Source organism: Panthera pardus, unplaced genomic scaffold (genome assembly GCF_024362965.1).
Source record: "Panthera pardus isolate Hobbes unplaced genomic scaffold, ASM2436296v1 HiC_scaffold_14, whole genome shotgun sequence".
In the NCBI taxonomy this organism is placed as follows: domain Eukaryota; kingdom Metazoa; phylum Chordata; class Mammalia; order Carnivora; family Felidae; genus Panthera; species Panthera pardus.
In genome coordinates this window covers 1,583,369-1,603,244 of record NW_026526699.1, presented here as the reverse complement: position 1 = coordinate 1,603,244, position 19,876 = coordinate 1,583,369, and the positions used below count along the sequence as shown (strand labels likewise).

General features: G+C 51.3%; 1 protein-coding gene across 5 annotated transcripts in view; it reads left to right on the top strand.

The window, feature by feature from the left end:
• Positions 1-19,876, top strand: part of ADGRD1 (adhesion G protein-coupled receptor D1) — a 177,385-nt gene that overhangs the window by 62,966 nt on the left and 94,543 nt on the right. For 3 of the 5 annotated variants that reach the window (XM_053901880.1, XM_053901879.1, XM_053901878.1), the window contains 4 exons: positions 163-246; positions 4,578-4,700; positions 16,300-16,479; positions 19,436-19,690. In XM_053901880.1, the coding sequence (XP_053757855.1) occupies positions 4,583-4,700; positions 16,300-16,479; positions 19,436-19,690 (553 nt within the window). In that variant the 5' untranslated portion in view covers positions 163-246; positions 4,578-4,582. Of the gene's footprint in view, positions 1-162; positions 247-2,271; positions 2,368-4,577; positions 4,701-16,299; positions 16,480-19,435; positions 19,691-19,876 lie in introns of all 5 variants that reach the window. The other 2 variants (XM_053901881.1, XM_053901877.1) reach the window with 1 other exon arrangement.

The window sequence follows — 19,876 nt, the reverse complement described above, 5'->3', positions numbered from 1 at the left end:
CTTTTTAAAACCAGGAGTGTGTTGAATGTATGCAAATGCCTTTTTAATGAATCCCATAGTCCCTGTGATACAGTTCCTCTTCCCTCCATTCATGACATAGAAGGAAAGCATTTCTTGCCTCCTAATGATGATTTAACATCTTTATTCTTTTCTTCCCCCAAGGGTTTGAGGTCTTGGCTTCTGCTTCCCATTACTGGCCGCTGGAAACTGTGGACGGGATCCACGAACTTCAAGACACGACTGGAGGTAGACGCGGGTGGTGAGGGTACCTGAGGCCGCAGGGACGGGGGGGGAGGGGCTCCACGTAGGGCCATCGGGGGAGGCAGACAAGGACAGCTTCCGCTGGGAGGCCAGGCCAGTGGCGATGAACACACGTTGTGGAGATCCCCCCAATCATCGTTAACCCAAAGTATTTTACTAGAACTTTTATATATTTTTGTCATTGAAGGACAGAGCTTAAGGTTCAAACTCTTATTAACGTGTGTGTGTTTTCCCCAGTAACCATAAAACAAAGCCGTGGTTGGAAGCTCGAAGCTTCAGATGGTGCATCAATCACACGTAGGGGTCTAGATGTGTGTTTTCTAGACAAAACTGGCCTCATCTGCATGTCTGCCAAAACAGGGTCCATTTGAGCTGAGTGCTGGGACTAACACGTGTGTTCGTGGGGTCACCGTTTCACTCACAAAGGTACCCCCACCTACCAATCAGCTTCCGCACATGTCACCAGCAGCTCCCTCGAACAGACCGAACATCACTTAAGATGCTCCCGTGGTCTCTGAGTCCATGGAAAATGAAGTCTCTATCTGACTCAATTCAGACATTTGCCGTACGGAGAAACCCCAGATGTGTCCGAGCTCTTTATTCCGTTCCAGCAAGAAACTTCTTCCCGGTAGAAGTTTTGAATGGCTTGGATTTTTACATTAAAAATTTTATTTCCTTATCGTTCTTGATTATGTCAAACGGCTGATGTGTACGGCAAGGGGTTTACTGGGCAACCAGTCTAGCACATGCCCGCACACTGCTGATTATTGCACTTTCCAGACCCGCACACTGGCATTTTCCTGATCCCCTGACTTAACGTGCTGCCATAAATTGCCACCGGAGATTCTAAAATGTTTCCCTCACATTTGCAAATTGAGAGGCGTTCTAGCTGGAGCCTGGGCGGGTCCGCCGGGGGTGGAAGGACCCACCTGTGCAAGACTGCCTCTGGGCACCCAGCAGAGAACGCACCGCTGCTCTGCGTTCTCTCCAAACGGTCTGCGCTGCAGGGATAAGTCCCTGGGAAGTCATTATATGAGCAGCTCAGGTTAAAATAAACTGCACTCCACCCCCACCCCATCATTATCTCATTTTATTTCTCAGGCCCTTTATTTCAAAGCCTGTGAAAAGTGGAAATTCACTGTTGACATAATTCATCGTCCAGGTCACAGAGACCAACATTTTAGCAGTTATTTCAAATGATAACTATATCTCTCTCCTAATGTCTCAACACACCTCATTGTTGTGACCAAATCAGTAACTTTGGGCATCTTGAACTCCTTCACCGGCGAGGAATTCTCACCAAGCAGTGCGATCATGGAGACACAGTTACGCTGGGGCCAGGGTGTTAATTTCCCTGAGATTCTGTGTGTTCCTGTTTGCCCCGAACAGCCGGATGGTGACGTCTTGCCGATGCTTCCCCAGACCATTCTTCACGTCACGATGCTCTGCGGTCTCGTTTCAGCGTGATCACAGGCTTCTTAAGAAACAGGGGGAAACAGGATCGGTCAGCACATTTTGCTGCCGGGGACGGCCGGGTGGCTTTGGAAGCCGTCTGGTGGTCACGCTGCTCGTATCTGTCGCTGAACCCTCTGTTGTTCGGTCCATTTGTCGTAATATCGTGCCATTGTCTTCATGCTGTGTTTCTACCTCACCAGTTGTGACGTCACCACCAGGATCCTTGTGTTAAGGCTGTTTTATTGCCGGGCTCAGTTTCATATCTCTCAACTAGGTGTCTCAGGGGGTTGCACACGGCACACTGGAGCCCACGTCTGTGGCGAAAGCCAGCAGCAGTCATGCCCTGGCAGGCCAGGGCGCTGGCCATGACGCTGCCCAGTACATGGGGAGTGGGGGCAGGGGGCGGGAGGGAGGTGTGAGGCCCGGAGACAAAATCCAAGGTGCTTGCTGGGCGAAGGACCGATTCTCGGTGCACGTCAAGTTGAGAGGTATGCCGGTTCCGTTTGTCATTCGTGTCACTCATCTGTTGTGCTTTTTTCTTGTTGTCCTACCTAGTGTTGCGAACCCACAACCTCACTGTGCTTCCTTCCCATAATTCTACCTTTGTTCGTACCAATGACTCTGCCTACTCAAATTTCTCTGCAACTGTAGGTGAGCACTTGTAACTTCTGTTCCCTGTTTTGTTTGGTTTGCATCTGCAATGAGTTTAGACGTCAATTTGATTTGGTTCTATATGAATTCATTTTGTCTTGGCCAGCAGACAAGCATATACCCAAGAACATATAGCCAAGAACACATACCCAAGAACACATAGCCAAGAACGCACACACAAGAACACGTAGCCAAGAATGTATACCCAAGAACATGTAGCCAAGAATACATACCCAAGAACACATAACCAAGAACACATAGCCAAGAACATATACCCAAGAACACATATCCAAGAACATATAGCCAAGAGCACATACCCAAGAACATATACTCAAGAACACATAGCCAAGAAAATATACCCAAGAACATATAGCCAAGAACACATAGCCAAGAACATATACCCAAGAACATATACCCAAGAACACATAACCAAGAACACATAGCCAAGAACATATACCCAAGAACACATATCCAAGAACATATAGCCAGGAGCACATACCCAAGAATATATACTCAAGAACACATAACCAAGAACATATACCCAAGAACACATAGCCAAGAACACATACATACCCGAGAACACATAGCCAAGAACATATACCCAAGAACACATAGCCAAGAATACCAAACACCCAGTGTATTAGGAATAACTGCTCTCAGCTAGGTCTAGAGGAAGTGCCACCATACATTAGAAGGGGCTTGTAAGCTTTCACATGACCAGGGTCTTCAAACCAGCTGCCTGTTTTCAGAACGAGACAGACACAAGATGAGCTACAAAAATGGAAGTTGGGATTTTTAAATGGTGTATATTCTTTTGGGGAGGAACAGCATAGCCTTTGAATGGAAAAACTGAAGTTGATTTTAAAAGATCTCACCCCAAAATTTGATCTCTTATAAACATTAAAATCAGCATTTCTTCTGTAGGTTGTTTTTTTTTTTTTTTTTTTTTTTTTTTAATTATTAGAAGCTGTTTCATAAACGCCCACTAGAGTCAGGGTTAAATTATTATCTTACTTAACAACCTCAGAGCCCCTATGTTTCGTGTTTTCTTATGCAGCTCAAAGCTCCAGGGAGAGTAGTGTCTGTGGCACGTACCCAAGCAGGACAGAAAGTTCAGATAACTCAGGCATCGGCCTTTCTTCTGTTCTCAGCACAGCACATAACCCGATTGCTCTCTCAGCTGTGACCTGTTTGGCTCCCAAAATTAATTTTTCCAGTCAAACAGTCTTGTTTAGGGGTTTATACAGCCTAACTCAATGATGTAACTGATAATTTAATTTTGCAATAAATTTAATTTTGTAAGATATAGATTCCACACCCCCCCACCCCCAGCCATAAACGCGATAAACAAAAAAAGGAGCGTAAGACAGAAGAACACTGAGGCCCTTTTGAGTGGGCTATCCCCTTGACAGTGGTTGTTGGAAAACTGGAGTGGGCGTAGCCGTCAGGCCCACAGACGTTGGTCCCTCTGCTGTTCATCTCCTGTTGCTTGATAGCTCAAGGGCAGTGGGCATGTGCCCGTATGCAGAGGAGGTATCTTTGGGCGACTTTGACCCCAATGAACAATAAATGCCTAATCATGCTGGGCTTTTATAGTCCTCACTTATCGATTCTGTAAACCATTTACTTCACACACACCATCGGTTACATTTGCCATGGGGATGAGGCCCAACGGGAGGACAGAGCAGTGAGCACCGGCCGGGGCTCATGGCCACTCAGCCTGGTGCTGGCGGGGGCGTGACTCTGGGCTTTTCTCCTAGAGTGACCATGGATTCTTTCAAAATTGTGGGTTCCCACGTCTAGGATTAGGGGCTTCCAATGAGGACTCAAAGGGTGTGGTTTTATGTTCAAACATGTGCCTTAGTGTTCCCCTTAGAAGATGGCCAGGAAGGTCTCCGGACGTTCGGGACAGTGTCGCTCCTGGGAACCCAACTCCTGGCAAATGTAACGCTTAGGGTGTCCTTACCGTATAGAGCCCATCGTGTGTGAGTGTAGTAGTAAGTGACGACGAAGCATCGATATGAATATTCACACTACCTATCCCTTAACTACTGCTAGTTAGGTGGTAGATAGCGAGTGTTAATATTAATGAGCGTGATATGTAGTATTATTATCAGCATAAATAACGCAGTACGTTTATCTCTAAGTTCTCTATAAGACTCTTAACCCCTGGCGGTTGCTGACTTGGCATTGCCATTCTTGTTGCGCAGACATCATGGAAGGAAAAGTCAGCAAGGGTGTTTACCTCAGAGAGGAGAAGGGAGTGACCCTTCTCTACTACGGCCAGTACAACACATCCTGCATCAGCAACCCGGCAAAGTGCGACCCCGACGGTGAGTGACGCGCCCTCGCCGCGGCGGCAGAGCGCGTGGACGCGTGGCGGGTGGGGGGGGGGGGAGGGCCAGGGGTGCAGGCGCCTGGTTTTCTAACAAGAGACGTGTCCCGGAGACGGAGAGCTCGAACACGGTCTCACAGAGACGGGAGAGCAAACTATTTCATCTCGTAAAGAGAAAAGAGCCGCCAGAGAAGCAGATGCGGTGATGTCACATCGGCGACTTGGACGGGGCCGTGGTACTTGTGGGAAGTAAATTGGTGGTGTGGCTCGTACCACGTTATTTCTGACTCCGGGGTGTGGACGGCGAGCCTGGGCGGGGCGGGCTCTGTGAGCCTCGTCCCCTGGGTTTCTTTCTTTTGCCCCCGAGCCCCGGGGGCGGAGGGGGGCTGCAGGTGGTGCAGGCCCGTGGCGGGAACAGCGCCACAGACGAAACGCAGGTGGGCAGCAGAGAAGTGGAAATTGTGTGCCGTTTCCCCTTTGTCCTGTGAGAAGTGAGGCCCTGAAGTATCTGAGGTTCTGACAAAGAACGGGTGTCCGGGCCACACTGTGAACCCGGCTGGAAAGTTGTTGTCTGGCGTCCCAGCGTGCTTCACCCCTTCACGTCCCGATACCCCGGGCAGGGTGAGAGTTTTCATTCTGGGGGAGGAAGTAAGGAGTTTAAAACAAGCCGTTCCGAAAGCGAAGGCCCTTTGGACATCCCACGTTCTTCTCAAAAACAACCTTGTGAGGAATTCGTCGTACACAATTTTGGGACAGAAGGACTGCAGTCCAAGAAAAACAAACAAAAGCTTAACAAGGCAAAAACATGTCGAGGGTGGGGGGGATACGTTTTGGATTTTACAGAACCCAGAATTTCGAGAAATGGCTTCGAGGCCCTAAACCACGGCCAGGTTTACAAACCCAGCGTTTGAGCCGTTCCAGAGTTCAGACAGCCCTATAAACACACCAGGCTTCTTTGTTTCTGTAAATGAAAACCAGCGTGGGCTCAGCGGCCACCACCTGGAGGGCCAGCGGGCAGGAGGGCTGGGAGGCTGGGGGGCCGGGGGGCCAGGAGACTAGGGGGCTGGGGGTGTAGGGGCCTGGGGGGGCCGGGGGGCAGGGGGCTGGGAGACTAGGGGGCTGGGGCCTGTAGGGAGCATCTCCAGGTCACCAGCTTCTCGGCTTCCCCGGCTCCTGGCGGGGACTTAGGTCATCCGGGATGGGGCCACGGGGGAGTCAGAGCTCTGAGGAAGTTTTACCTGAACTTAGAGACCCCAGACTTGAGGCTCTGGGCTGATCCAGTCTGTGGCTGTTTGGCTTGGCAGGTGTGGAGCTAAAAAATATTTAGCTTGCTGCCAGTGTGGAAAAACAAAAATTTCACATAAATATATGGATTTCTAGTTTCTCTTAAGAAATCCCCCCAATGACTCTGGCTGGGCCACTGCACAGTGAGCCCCTTTGTCATGGACACTGTCCCCAGGGCCATCATGGGGAGAGCACGGGCTCTGGTCCCAGTTCTCTAAGTGTCTGCGGTGACCTCGGGCAACCACCTCACCTGAGCCCTTGTCTGTGCGACGGGTCAGTGACGGTCCCTCCTGAGGTTGCTGTGATGCCTAAAGGAGCCACTGCGTTCCTTGCTGCTGTGGCCCAGCTGTGAGAGGCCCCTGGCGGCAGCCCCCTGTGGGCATTTGCAGACCCAGCTCCTCCCGCCTACCTGCCTGGAGAGTGGACCCTGTAGAGGGGCTCACCTACAGTAACCACCCACCGGGGCTGACCGCATGTCACAGCCACCAGACCTGTGCCATCACACGTGTGAGCACAGTTCCTCCTCAAAAACAGGTGAAGCAGACAGGCACGGGACGGCAGGGGTGAGGCAGATGGGTGCGGGCTGGCAGGGGTGAGGCAGACGGGCTCGGGACGGCAGGGGTGAGGCAGACGGGCGTGGGATGGCAGGGGTGAGGCAGATAAGTGCGGGGTGGCAGGCACAGATGGGAGCTTTGGCTTCGTGTCCGGCTCTAAGGGCTCCTTGTGTTGTGTAGTCAAACCATCTCGGGGCCACTCTGTTGACCGTTTGGCCAGATATAAAACGAAGCCAGGACGCTTGACATCACCCTTGGCTCCTTGGGACGATGCTGGCGCCAGGCTTGGTGCAGATGCAGACGGAGGCTGGGCCCCCCTCGTCCTGCCTCCCTCTGTCCACATCCAGCTTTGTGGCGACCGAGCTCACGCGTGACATCGGAGGACCGCTGTGCGCGCTCCGCTGCGTTATTTGCCCGGTGTTTGCTCGGGCCGGGTTCTCTGAGGCCTCTGGGAGCCTGTATTTCTCGGTTCCAGAAAAACCAGATGTGAGCAGGGAAGGTCCGCTCGGCGTTTTCCAAGTAAAAGTCCCTGCAGCACACGAAGTCTGTAGGATGATTTCGGGTGTCGCTGGGCAACTTAAAAAATGAAGGGTTATGGTTTTTATCTGAACTTCCTAGATGTTGTGTAGGATGAGTGAGGCTTCAGCAAGCAGGAAAAATGGGTTGACTTTTAGAACCGCGATCAGCGATGATAGTGATGGAGGAGGTGGTCAGATGTGAACCTCGTGAGTGACGAAGATGTGGGCACAGGAGATGCGGGGCCTTTCAGGACACCTCTGTCTCGGCCTCCTCCACGTGCTCTCTCTGTTTCTGTTCTTTGGTGCTGCTAGTGGGCTCAGACTTAAAACCCATTACATTTATAGTAAAAACTAACGTCAAAATAAACAGAGACATTCCCCACTCCCCATCCACCAGGTCAACTGTTTTCATATTTCTTCCAAATTCTCTTGGGGTCCCTATTCATGGTTTTGACTTAAAGAAAGAAAGAAAGAAAGAAAGAAAGAAAGAAAGAAAGGAAGGAAGGAAGGAAGGAAGAAAGAAATAGGACATTTTAGGAGCAGAGTTGAAGTCTGAGCTTTCCAAAAAAGAGTAAACGTCCCAGTGGCTTAGCCACCGGCCCCTGTGTGCCCTCTGCCAGGCCACCCCCACCCCTTCCTGTGCCCACTCCTGCTCCTGCTGGACCCCATCTCCATCCGATTTTTGGCCTTCCTGCACTTCTGTCAGCTCCCCGTGGGTCTCGCTTCTTGGCAGATGGTGCCTCCTGGGGAAGTTTTTCACAGGCACTGGGTGCAAACAGGGGAAGCTTTTGAGAGAAGAGGGCTATCTGGATGCCTGGCCATTCTTGAATGTTAACCGAAGGAATGTCTGTGTTCCTTGAGGGCGAGGTGTCTGACTTTCAACCCCCGCAGCCAGCAGGTGCACAAGTGGGAAACTCAGCGGAGGGAGGGATCTTCCCGGAATGTTCTAGCACCTTGTTTTATCTGCCCGTAGACCTTGAGGGCTCAGCTCAGGTGTTACTTCCGTGGAGACGAGCTCACACAGGTGAGTCCCTCTACCTGCGCTCCTGTGGCTCCCTGGACCTCTCCAGCACTGGCAGGGCCGGTAACGGCCGGTTCATCGTCTGCCTCCCTGCTCGGCCACCAGCTCTATGAGGGCAGGGCCGTGTCTGTCTTGGTCAGCGCTGCATTTTCGGGGACGGAAACCAGAATGGTAGATGCTTACTGTGTCACTGAGCAGATATGTGCAGTTGGTCTTTCCGATGCTTTATTTCTTTGAATGCTTCTCATCAAGTGTTTGACTGGCTGCCACTTGAATATTGCCATGAAGGGCCCCTTGCTGCTCCCAGAGGAGCCTGTCCTGGTTTTGTACTCCTCTGACTTCTAGAAGTTGTTTCTGATCTTGGACTACATTCCACCTTGAGCAACGTCCACCTGTTACCTCTGATGCCAGTTCAACTCTGAATCAGCTCGGCTGCTCTCAGGAAAGACCGTCTTCCCATTTCACTCATCAGCTTTCCCTCCTCCCTGTAAACATGCCCCGTGCTTCCCTCCCGAGCATGAGAATGTTCTCTGCTTGTAAACACCGGGAAGGCCGTGGGAGCCTCGGAGCAGCAGCTGGAAACCCTCAGCACTCACACTTCCTCCTTCCCAGCCTTGAGGTGACTTCTCCCCCCTTTGCACGAGGTTACTAAATCCAAAAGGCTGCCAACAAAATGTTGAGAGACTTTCGGGATGGAGTTTCAGGAAAGAGATTTCCAGAGGGGTCTGCCGGATGCAGGCCGGGCGTGGATCCAGCCGCCGTCTTCGGCCGACGGTCTGGGGCTATGGGGACGTCGGAGTGTGTGGAGCGGCTGACCCTCAGAAGAGTATTCATCAGTACACTCGCTTCACAGATGGAGAAACCGAGGCCCAGAGGCAGGCAAGACTGGCCTAGAGCTGCACACTGATTTAGCGCGGTGAATCTCAAAGTAGCATTCACAGACCATGGGCAAGTCACTTGCAAAGATGGTGAAATACGGTTTTCGGGCTCCAGTCCAGGCCCTACGGGATCCAAATCTCCATGGACAAGGCCTGGGAACCTGCATTTTTAGCTGGGACCTCCAGGTGATTCTCATGGATCCTGTCCCCAAACTGGCCAGGGCTGACCATCCCATAAGTGTGTTTTGTTCAGTGGTGTTATGTTGGTCTTCTCGGTGTGTGTGTATATATATATATTTAAAGTTTATTTTGAGAGAGACAGAGACAGCACAAATGTTGGAGGGGCAGAGAGAGAGAGAGAGAGAGAGAGAGAGAGGGAGAGAGAATCCCAAGCCGACTCCAAAGTGTCAGTGCAGAGCCTGATGGGGGACTTGAACTCCCAAACCCTGAGATCATGACCTGAGCCTAAGCCAAAAGTCAGACACTCAGGCCCCCTGGAGCTACCCAGGCACCCCTTGGTTTTTACATTTAAATGAGCTTTCTAAACTGTTGTTAGCCGAATATCCTAGCTCAGGAAGTTTGCAGAAACAGCCTCTGATGGTGCTTTAGATGTTCTTTTTTTTAAAAAAAAATTAATGTCCAACTTGTATATGAGAACATTTCATTTAAAAAATCTGTACTTTTGACTTAAGAAATCGGAAAATCCAACAATATTCCCTGTGCGCCTGGTGGGAGTTGGCTGGAGTCGAGGGGTGGCCCCTGGGACAGGTCGCTCTCTCCTGACTTCCTCGGTCCCCAGCACTCTCTGCCGCTTCCCTGAGACTGAAGGGACTTGGCGCTCGCCACCACGGCTTGTGCCGTTGCTCTCTGACAGCGGTAGCGACTGGGAAGTGGCGCAAGACAGTCCCACAGCGCCAGGGGTGTCGGGAAGACGCTTGAGAGAACCTTGTTTCCGGTGCGGGGGTTGAAGTGCATATTTGATACGTAAAAGGCTTGCTCTGGGGAAGAGTGTGCGTGCGTGTTGGAAGAGGACAGTCAGGGATGCAGTCCTCCTGGCTAGATGGGCTTTTGGGTTCATGGGCTCTGTCGTTCACGCTGGAGTCTGAGACACCATCCCTAGGTGTCTCTGCTGTGTTTCTGGCTTCATTTCACGGATCACGTGTTCTCCTACCATTTTAAACTCAAACATGCCCGAAGGTGGAAAGCCTCCTGAGTCACCCAGTGTCTGTGGTCCAGATTCGCCATCACTATGATCTTCAGCTCATTTTCGCTCCACATTTTGCTCTTTGTGATATCATCTCTCTCACCTCCTTTGGCTTTTACTTCTCGTGTTCTAATCACGGAGCTGGGAAAAAATCTGAGGACATAGTATCAAAGCGGCAAGGCGGGATGGTGTCTACCCAGAGGACAAGTCCAGGGGAGGGCCATTTACTTTAACTGGTTTGGGTCGAATGATGCAATTATCTACGTTTCCAGGAATGCTGGAATGTTTGTCAAGACCAGTGGTTCTGAAGTTTGACTCACTTTTAAAACATTTGTAATTTTTACTCATATACAGGTACCACCTGAACTATTATCATACTTTGTGTTTTTCTTTATTTTTTTTTTTAAGTTTCTTTATTTATTTTGAGAGAGACAGAGACAGAGGCAGCACTAGTGGGGGAAGAGAAGAGACAGAATCCCAAGCAGGCTCCACAAGGTCAGCACAGAGCCCGCTGTGGGGCTCGATCTCCTGAAACCATAAGATCATGACCTGAGCTGAAATTTAGTTGGAAGCTCAACTGACCGAGCTACCCAGGCACTCCTTAGTGTTTTTCTTTAAATGTCACTCACTTGGATTTAATTGAAAAGAAACTATCTCCCTCCCATGAACTGAAAACCAGTAACAGTAATTCCCGTAAATGGGAGACACGTCATGACTGAGTCCTGCTTGGGCATCGTTGCCCGCCGGGGGCTCTACATCCGACATGTGGCGTTTCTTTGCTAAATGGGGATTAGCAATTGTTACTTACGCTCGGACGGATTTGCTCCTTGCCGCAGGCCAGAAGAGCCAAGGACAACTGAGAAGGCAGCAGCTTCTCGTGCTGTGATTCGAGTTGTGTAAAGGCGGGTCTTTGCGCTAAAATTCTCTTGGACAAAGTGTCCAAGGCCCTCGAGTGGTGGGATTACTAACTCTTAAGAATACAGGGGTCAAAAATGTCATTTTAAGCAGCACTCTGTTGGAATGTGGGGACAAAGATGACACTTCAGTGTCTTGTGGGATCAGAGTTTGGGACCGGAGGTGGGAGCCTTGCTGGGCTTGTGTCAGGCGAGCCAGAGAGCCCAACCCGCCCCAGAGAGTCTCTCCACCCCCGGCCTGTGCCCTGGGGAAGCTCCTGGCAGGTGTCCCCCTGTCGTGGACACGAGAGGCTGTCAGAGCCCTGCTTGCTTGTGTCCTCTCCTGAGCACAGCGGCCGCTCTGTGGGAAAATCTGCTTAGGACCCAAGTAACGCCTTACTGGGGCAGGAGATGGGTGTGTGTGTGTGGGGGGGGGGGGGGTCTGTCTGCACACGCACACCAGGGAGACCACTCCCCAGGAGCTCCAGCTTCCAGAATGGAGGGAGACCCTCGAGGCCCCCAGTCTGCGTGCACCGAGATGTGTCTTAGCCGAGACCACGGTTTAGCCCTCAGGTGGCGTTGATGGCACTGGATTTGGATGCCCTCAGTTTCCCATTCCAGAACGTTCTGCAGCCTGCCCTCTGGCTCAGGGTAATTGTTGTGCAGCTGTGCTCTTGGCTAGCTCCCAGGCTGACGGGGTGTGGACAGGTCGCTCTCTGCTGGTGTCACGGTCTCACAAGGGACGTGGCCACCTCCACCTTGACCCGAGCACAGGAGTAAGCAGGACAGGATGGAGCGTCCGCTTGTCCCTCCGCACCTGCAGCGGCGGCTCCGTCATCCTCCCCAAACCTCTCCCCAGAGTGCGCGTCAGGAAGGAAGGAGGGATCCAGGCTCAGCTCCTTATGGGGCCTCTGGGGGCACCATGGGGTCAGGAAGGGAAATGTCAGCTGAAGAGTCGTAAAGCAAGAGAAACTCAACTCAGAGAGGGAATCGATTTGCTCATGGAACGAACGGCTTCAGGTAAGATTGTGTTTGGTTGGCTGTCGCTGTGCAACACACACACCTGAACTTTAAAACGTAAAACACAACTTGGTGTCACTTTTCCCGGTTCTGTGGGCTGACTGGGCTCAAGGCACTGTCGTCAGACCACGGCCAGGCTTGGAGTCACCCAAAGCTCACCTAAGACAGTTCTGTCCCTCTGGCTCTGGCGCCCCTGTGCCCACGTGTGTGCACGCCCCTGTGCGGTCTTCCCCCAGCTGCGCGGCCTGGACTCCTCACGGCTCAGACCTCCCAGAGGCACACAGCAGAAGCTGCTGGACAATTAGGGACTGCAGCTGGGCCTCGGCCAGTGTCCCTTCTGTTGTCCCCTGTGGGTCAGGTCAGGCAGAGGGCAGGTGGGGAAATTCGCCCTGGGTGCTGGCGGAGAGTGGCGAGGTCACGGGGCACAAACGGACGGGACGAGGGATATTGCGGGTGTCTTTGAAAATCACAGTTGGCCTCAGGCCGGGTCCAGGGGCTCAAGTCCTCTCCTCAGAAACAGGCGTCTCTCTCCGCTGACTCTCCCCAAGAAGGCACAGCAGTGTGACACAGGGTCAGCCCAGAGCGGATGCTGATGGGCACGGCCTGGAGGGGGCCCAGGGTGTGCGGTCAGGGGGGCCAGACTGGCAGACTGGCTCTCCCGAGGAACACAGCCGTGCTGTTCCTGGGGGAGGCGGGTGGACGCCACGCTGGCCACACGGCCTGCAGGTCACTTTGTCCTGACTCGCTGCTCAGGTCCACTTTGAACCTGGGGCATGCAGGACACCGTGCCGAGTCCCCTGGCCTGGGAAGGGCTGTTCCTCTACCTGGAAGGACCCCATACCTCCCCTCCCCCAGCCAGCTGCCCTCCCGCCCACCATCAGAGGGGACAGTGTGTTCACCGAGACTTCCTCCTTGGCCCGGGGCGTTGTTGTGCACTGTTTTCTTGGAATTCCCGGTATCTGTTTTGTCTCCTTCAGTGAGTGAACGAGTGCTGTCTCTGGGGGAGGGCAGTGACTACAGGTGCAGCCTCCAGAGCTGTGCTGCCTGGTTCGAGTCCTGCCTGTCACTAGCTGTGCGGCCGCCCATGAGTCACTCAACCCCTCTGTGCTTTGATTTTCTTACCTATAAATTGGGGACACGAGTGACACCTACTTCATAGGGCTGTTGGGAGGGCTAACAGCTCACACGTGTACAAGTCTTGGGAGAGTCTTTGCTCCCAGGTAAATGCTGATGATACTACTTTTCTTTACAAAGTGTTTTCACATAGTAAGGAAATCGGTTTCTTGAACGTTAAATGCGTTATTTGTTATTTTCCCCCCTAGAATGCTATGTGTCTTTTGGCTTTGTTCTGGTAAATTATTTGCCTTGCAGGATTTTACATTTCTGCGCTTGGAAGTGTCAGTCTTTCCTTATGGCACCCGGACGGTATTTTTCTTTTCTTTTTTCTGTGTCTTGTCGAGAAAGACCTTTTCTCATTGTATCCTTTTGGGTAGATGACGATATAATGCTCATAGGAAGTAAGTGTGGAAACAATGTGTCAATCATTGCACTTCTTTTCCCTTCACATTGTCTCTTCTTCGTGTTAATGACCCAGGAGCGGGAAGCAGAGATCCTCAGGGCGCTGGGATTAGCGGCTCCTGGAAGCTGATGTTTAAATATAAAGATAGAAGCAATTATCGTGCGGGTTAAATTAGCCAAAATGAGACTTGCTCACGGGCACTGCCATCTGCCTTCCGTCTACCCTTACCTAACGCCAAACCGACGTCTCCTTCTTCTTTTTCTTCCGGGACAGAAAGGCATTTGGCCAAAGCGGGACTGAATAGGAGGAATTTCTAAACACAGCAGTGTTTGGAAAAAATTAACTTCTATGAATCCTCTGGGATCTCGTTTCATAACAAGAATTTCACAATGTGTGTGCTAGCGTCCTCGTGAAGCGGGTTGTGTCTGAGAGCAGAGAGGCCAGGCGGGGAGGCGAGGTCTGTGCTGGGCTCTGCTGGCCACAGCACCTGGCGGATGGAAATGACGGGCCCCCCGCGCAGCAGCGGGGTCAGGCAAGGGCCCTGGGGTCGCACTCTGCCCTCCAAGCTGCCTTCCATCCAAAGCCCCAGCCTCGTGGCCGACATGGCATGGCACCTCGGGCACTTTCTGCCCTCCTTGATAGCCCTGAGAGCACAGTCCCTGTGACCTGGGGTTCTACTCGCCCTCCTCAGAGGTCAGCAAAGGTCCAGGTCCCAGCCATCATTTTGAGGTTCCTCTTATATTTAAAAATTGGGGGAAATTCCAAACAAGGGTTATAAAATTATGCCATGTTTTAACATGTTTATGATAATCGTAATAGGGCTTTGAGCCCACAAAAGTATGATGCAGTATGACTGTCACAAGACAGCTGAACAACTCGTAACGTGTCAGTTCACAAGGCATTACAGTGAAGATGGTTGGTAACGGGATGCATGTTTATATTTGCTGAAAGATGTCTTCCTTTAATTCAGTGACTCTCAGGCTGTGTCCATAGTCTCATTTGAAGGCCCAAAGCCTAAATTTGGTGCCATTTGTATAAAAAGGCCCAGGACAAATGGCCCTCCGGCTCTGTCCTTCCACCGCCAAGTCCTTGGGCCTGTTTTGATCAACTCTGGGCTCCGTCCTCTCCTGCCCGGGCCAGGCTGAGAGGGATGAGGCCACTGGGATTACTTCCTGCTCTCGCACACAGTCCACGCAGGTCGTCAGCTCTGCACTCACACGTGTGCACCTGTTCTCTCCCTCCCTCCATCTGTCTGTCTCTCTCTCACACACATGCGCAGGTTACCCATATAACAAGGAACTCCTCACCCCCAACATCTGGACTTGTTTTCAGGTGAGACGCAGTGACCACTGAGCCAGCTCGTTCATAGTAGCATCTGAGCAAAGACCATGTCGTCCACGCGGTACAACGTGGGGCCAGCTCGGGACTTAGGAACCTGACTACCTGTGGGCTGGGTGTCTTGAAGGAAAGTTTAGCGGCCACGGCCTCCGTGGGCCCCACTCCGTTCCTCTGTTGGAAATAACAATCGTAGATGTCAAAACCCTTAAAAGTGGGCTTCCCCTTTTGACAAGAAATTCCCTCCTAGGAATTTCTCCTAAAGGCATATAATCTGAGGTGTGCCAGGTTTAGCTGGCAGTTCTGTTTGGAAAATAAAAAGCTGAAGGAGACCATGTGATACCAGTTTCAATGTAGCGCTGTGCAGAGAACGGGATGACGTGAGGCTGTATGGACACTGGAGGGATTTCGTGGACATACAGTAAGTTATGTGGTTTATAAGCCAGTGTGCGTGAGCTGGTTCCTTTCTTTGTAAAATATGCTTGTAGGGAAGGTTTTAGGAAGACTTACCAGGAAGACGCTTCTGGACTAAAAGGAAGAATAAGAACAGATTGTGGGGGCCCCTGGGTGGCTCAGTCGGTTGAGCGTCCGACTTTGGCTCAGGTCATGATCTCATGGTCTGTGAGTTCGAGCCCCGCGTCGGGCTCTGTGCTGACAGCTGGGAGCCTGGAGCCTGCTTTGGACTCTGTCTCCTCTGTCTGCCCCTCCTCACGTGTGCTCTGTTTCTCTGTCTCTCAAAAATAAATAAATGTAAAAAAAAAAAAGAAAGAAAAAAGAACAGATTGTGCAGGCTTTTATATTTGGGGGCTCTGGGGTCACAAGGCTGGAGCTTGGATCTAACCTTAATGATGGCTGGTGACCTTGGGCAAGCTGGCCCAGTGTCTTCGTTTCATAATGGGGGTGGTAACAGGGTTTTCACAATATTTAAGGAGAGAAGTCCCTGAAGACTCTTGGAAAAGTGTCTGGTACTTAGTAAGCTTTTGCTAAATACTGCCTATTGCTGTTATCGGAATTTTCTGAATTGAACATGCACTGTCTCTAGAATGAGGACAAAAGGGCTTTTCAAATTTTTTTTTTTTTTTCAACGTTTTTTATTTATTTTTGGGACAGAGAGAGACAGAGCATGAACGGGGGAGGGGCAGAGAGAGAGGGAGACACAGAATCGGAAACAGGCTCCAGGCTCCGAGCCATCAGCCCAGAGCCTGACGCGGGGCTCGAACTCACGGACCGCGAGATCGTGACCTGGCTGAAGTCGGACGCTTAACCGACTGCGCCACCCAGGCGCCCCCAAAAGGGCTTTTCAAACACAAAGGAGCTGCTTCTGAGTTCCTTCTGCTGTCATTCCTGACCCAGCGCCTCTTCTTCCCTCAGGGGTCACGTTTTCTTTTTTCTGGAAGACACACGGAGAGCAGTCCAGACCGATCCCTTCGGCATACGGGGGACAGGTCATTTCTGAAGGGTTCAAGGTCTGCTCCAGTGGCGGCAAGGGCTCCGTGGAGCTGTACACGCGGGAGAACGCCAAGACGTGGGAGGCCACCTTCAGCCCGCCAGGTAAGGGACCCCTCGGCCTCTGCTTTAAGGGTTTGCCTGGGAAGATGCTGGAGAGCGCCTGGGCCCCTCCCACCCCAGCTGGGCCCTGCCTCGTTGCCTGATGCCCCGTCTCAGCCTCTGCTTCCTGGGGGGAAGGTGCTGGCCTGACCTGCCTGAGGCCAAGGTCGGGGTGGGGCTGGGGGAGATGAAATGCGGTACCCTGCCTGGTGCTTAGCATGGCTCCTGCTCCATTTCCCCCTCCCTTCCCCCCTCCCCTCTTCCTCCTGCTTCTTTTTTTGCTCCCCCTCCTCCTCCCTATCATCCCTCGCCTCCTCCCCCTCGTTCTTTCTAGTGGTATAGACTCGGCAATGTTTATTTAGAGTATGATGTGAAGACTTTTTGGAAAAGTGGCTGAAGACTGGGGAGGAAGGGGGGTCTGGAAGACAGGAGTTGGAGCCGTGGTGGGGGTGCCCTGGGACACGTGGGGAGTAGCACGGTGGGCCCTGACGACGTGGGGGAGTTTGCAGGTGGGCGTTGCGGGCCAGTGTGGCTCGGTCTGGAGATTCCTGCTTTCTCTGTGCTCCGTGGGGTGATGTGGGGTCGTGCAGTGGGCACAAGTCAGGGGTGTGTGTGGGGGGGGAAGCTTGGGGAGCAGAGGGTCTGAAGTGGACACTGGACAAGGTAGAGGTGACCAGGGCCCCAGAAGTGTTGGGGTGACATTGAGGGGGAGCCCAGTCCAGGCTGGGGACTAAGAGGGAACCACGGAGCTGGCCACGGGCTGGCAGAGTGAAGGCCTCTAGGAAAATGCATTTTCTGGCCCATGGAAAGGAGGCTGTATGTCTTAGTCGCTAAAAGACCTGGAACCAAACAGGTGTGTCCGAGCCCTCTCTGTGCCGGGCTACCTAGGGGAGTGGGGGAGCCGTGCTCACTCACTCACACCAAGCCTGAACGTTGTCTGCAGAAGAGTCTGGGAGGATCTCGCCTGCTTGCTTTCTCTGACCCCAGGCCAGGAGTCTCTGCCTCCCCTGCCCCCCCAGACGGAACTACCTGTACCTTGTTGCTGGCTCTTATCACCTTCTGCCCAAGGTCAGGTTCTTATGTAACAGCCTTATCCCCATGATCCTCGGGGCTGACACTGTATGGGGGCACCTAGTAGGTTTCCTCGACATATTTTAAGGTAAAGTCTACTGAACTCTGTTTTTCCACCCAGGGAAATGGGGGAGAATTGTAAACATTTCTGCCTGGCAGTACACTCTATTTGTTCATTGAAGAAAGTTGTTATTCTTGCTTTAAATTCAAGGGCAATACGCTTTGGACCCATTTAGGACCCAAGGGCTCTCCAGAGACTCAAGATTATAAAGTTGCACAGTCCTGAGCAACCTGAGCAAGAAAGTCCTAAGTAACTGCTGAGTGATTGAATATATATAATATATATATATTTTAATTATTTTATTTTTCATCATGATACATGTACTCTTTAATCCCCATTACACATCTCCCCTCTGGTGACCATCAGTTTGTTCTCTACGGTTAAAGAGTCTGTTTCCTGGACTGTTTCTCTTTTTTCCCCTTGCTTGTTTTGTTTCTTAAATTCCACATATGCATGAAATCATATAGTATCTGCCCTTCTCTGACTTACTTATCAGAATACTCAATAGCTCCATCCACGTCATTGCAAATGGCAAGATATCATTCTTTCTTATGGCTGAATATATATACCACTTCTTTATCCATTCATCAGTGGGTGGATGCTTGGGCTGTTTCCATAATTTGGCTGTTGTAGATAGTATTTTTGTATTCTTTGGGTAAATACCCAGTAGTACAATTGCTGGGTTGTAGGGCGGTTCAAGTTTTAACTTTCGGAGGAGTCTCCACACTGTTTTCCACAGTAGCTACACCAGTTTGCCTTCCTGCCAACAGTGCACGAGGGTTCCTTTTTCTCAACATCCTCATCGACACCTGTTGCTTGTTTTTGATTTTAGCCATTCTGACAGGTGTGAGGTGGTATCTGATTATGGTTTTGATCTGCATTTCCCTGATGAGTGATGTCGAGCATCTTCCCGTGTATCTGTTAGCCATCTGGATGTCTTCTTGGGAAAAGTATCTATTCATGTCTACTGCTCACTTTTAAATTGGATAATTTGTTTTTTGGGTGTTGAGCTCTATCAGTTTGTTATAGACTTTGGATAATAACCCTTTATCAGATTCGTCATTTGCAAATATCTTCTTCCATTCCATCGGTTGTCTTTTAGTTTCGTTGGCTGTTTCCTTCGCTGTGCTGAAGGGTTTATTTTGATGAAGTCCCAACAGCTCATTGCTGGATGATTTAAGATGATGCCGGGCTCAAGATGATACATGTCCTTTAACGGGCTGCCTTATTCCTTCCAGAAGTAAGCCCATGAGATAACCCAACACTTGCAAAACAAAGCTGGGCCCTTCGTGGGGCAAGCTACCACCAATGTCTGGTGAACATTCTTCTTATTGGGTCACTGTGGTTCTCAGGCCAGAGAGAATGAGCCCAGAGGGTGGCCCTGACTACCATGATACCATCATGTTTATTGGTCTTACATGTACCATAATGTCAGAGCAGAGGTGGATGCCAACTGCCCTGGGCTGAATCAGGCCCTCAGGTAGGTTTTATTGTCCAATGGGTTTTATTGACCTGCACTATGATGGCCCAGGCAGGACTAAAGAAAAAGAATTGTTTTTTTGAACAAGTTACCCCCATTAGCTATTATTTCCTTTTATTTTAAAATAGCAAAGGATCCAATTTAAAATAGCAAAGGGTCTCTCTGGACTGCTTCTGGAATTTTGGGGATGGGGACAATTTCTTCTCTGTGCTTCAAAGTACTGAGAAAAGTTAGATCTATATTATGCAGGACTCACCAAGATTAACAGTGACTAATCATCTCAAAAGGGATTTAACTCAGAAACGTGCTTCCCACATCAGCAGAACAGTGATCTTTGTTCTTTCCAGGTCCCTACTGGACTCATGTCTTGTTTACATGGAAATCCAAGGAGGGTCTGAAAGTCTATGTCAATGGGACCCTGAGCACCTCCGACCCAAGCGGCAAAGTGTCTCATGCCTACGGGGAGCCCAGCGTCAACCTCGTGATCGGGTCTGAGCAGGACCAGACCAAGCGTTATGAGGTCGGAGCTTTCGATGAGTTCATCATCTGGGAACGGGCCCTGACCCCGGACGAGATCGCGATGTACTTCACAGCTGCCGTTGGTCAGTGGGCACAGGGGTGGGGGGTGGGCTCGGGCCAGCTCTGCCCGTCTCTGGGAGGACAGGGCTCCTTCCGTCCGCCTCCCTCACTAGCATTTCTCGCTCTGCGCTCTCCTGAGGGGACCGTCTGCGCCGCAGGCTGAGAGGCATCCTAATGAACCTCATAAATACAGCCGTTTCTCTAGAACA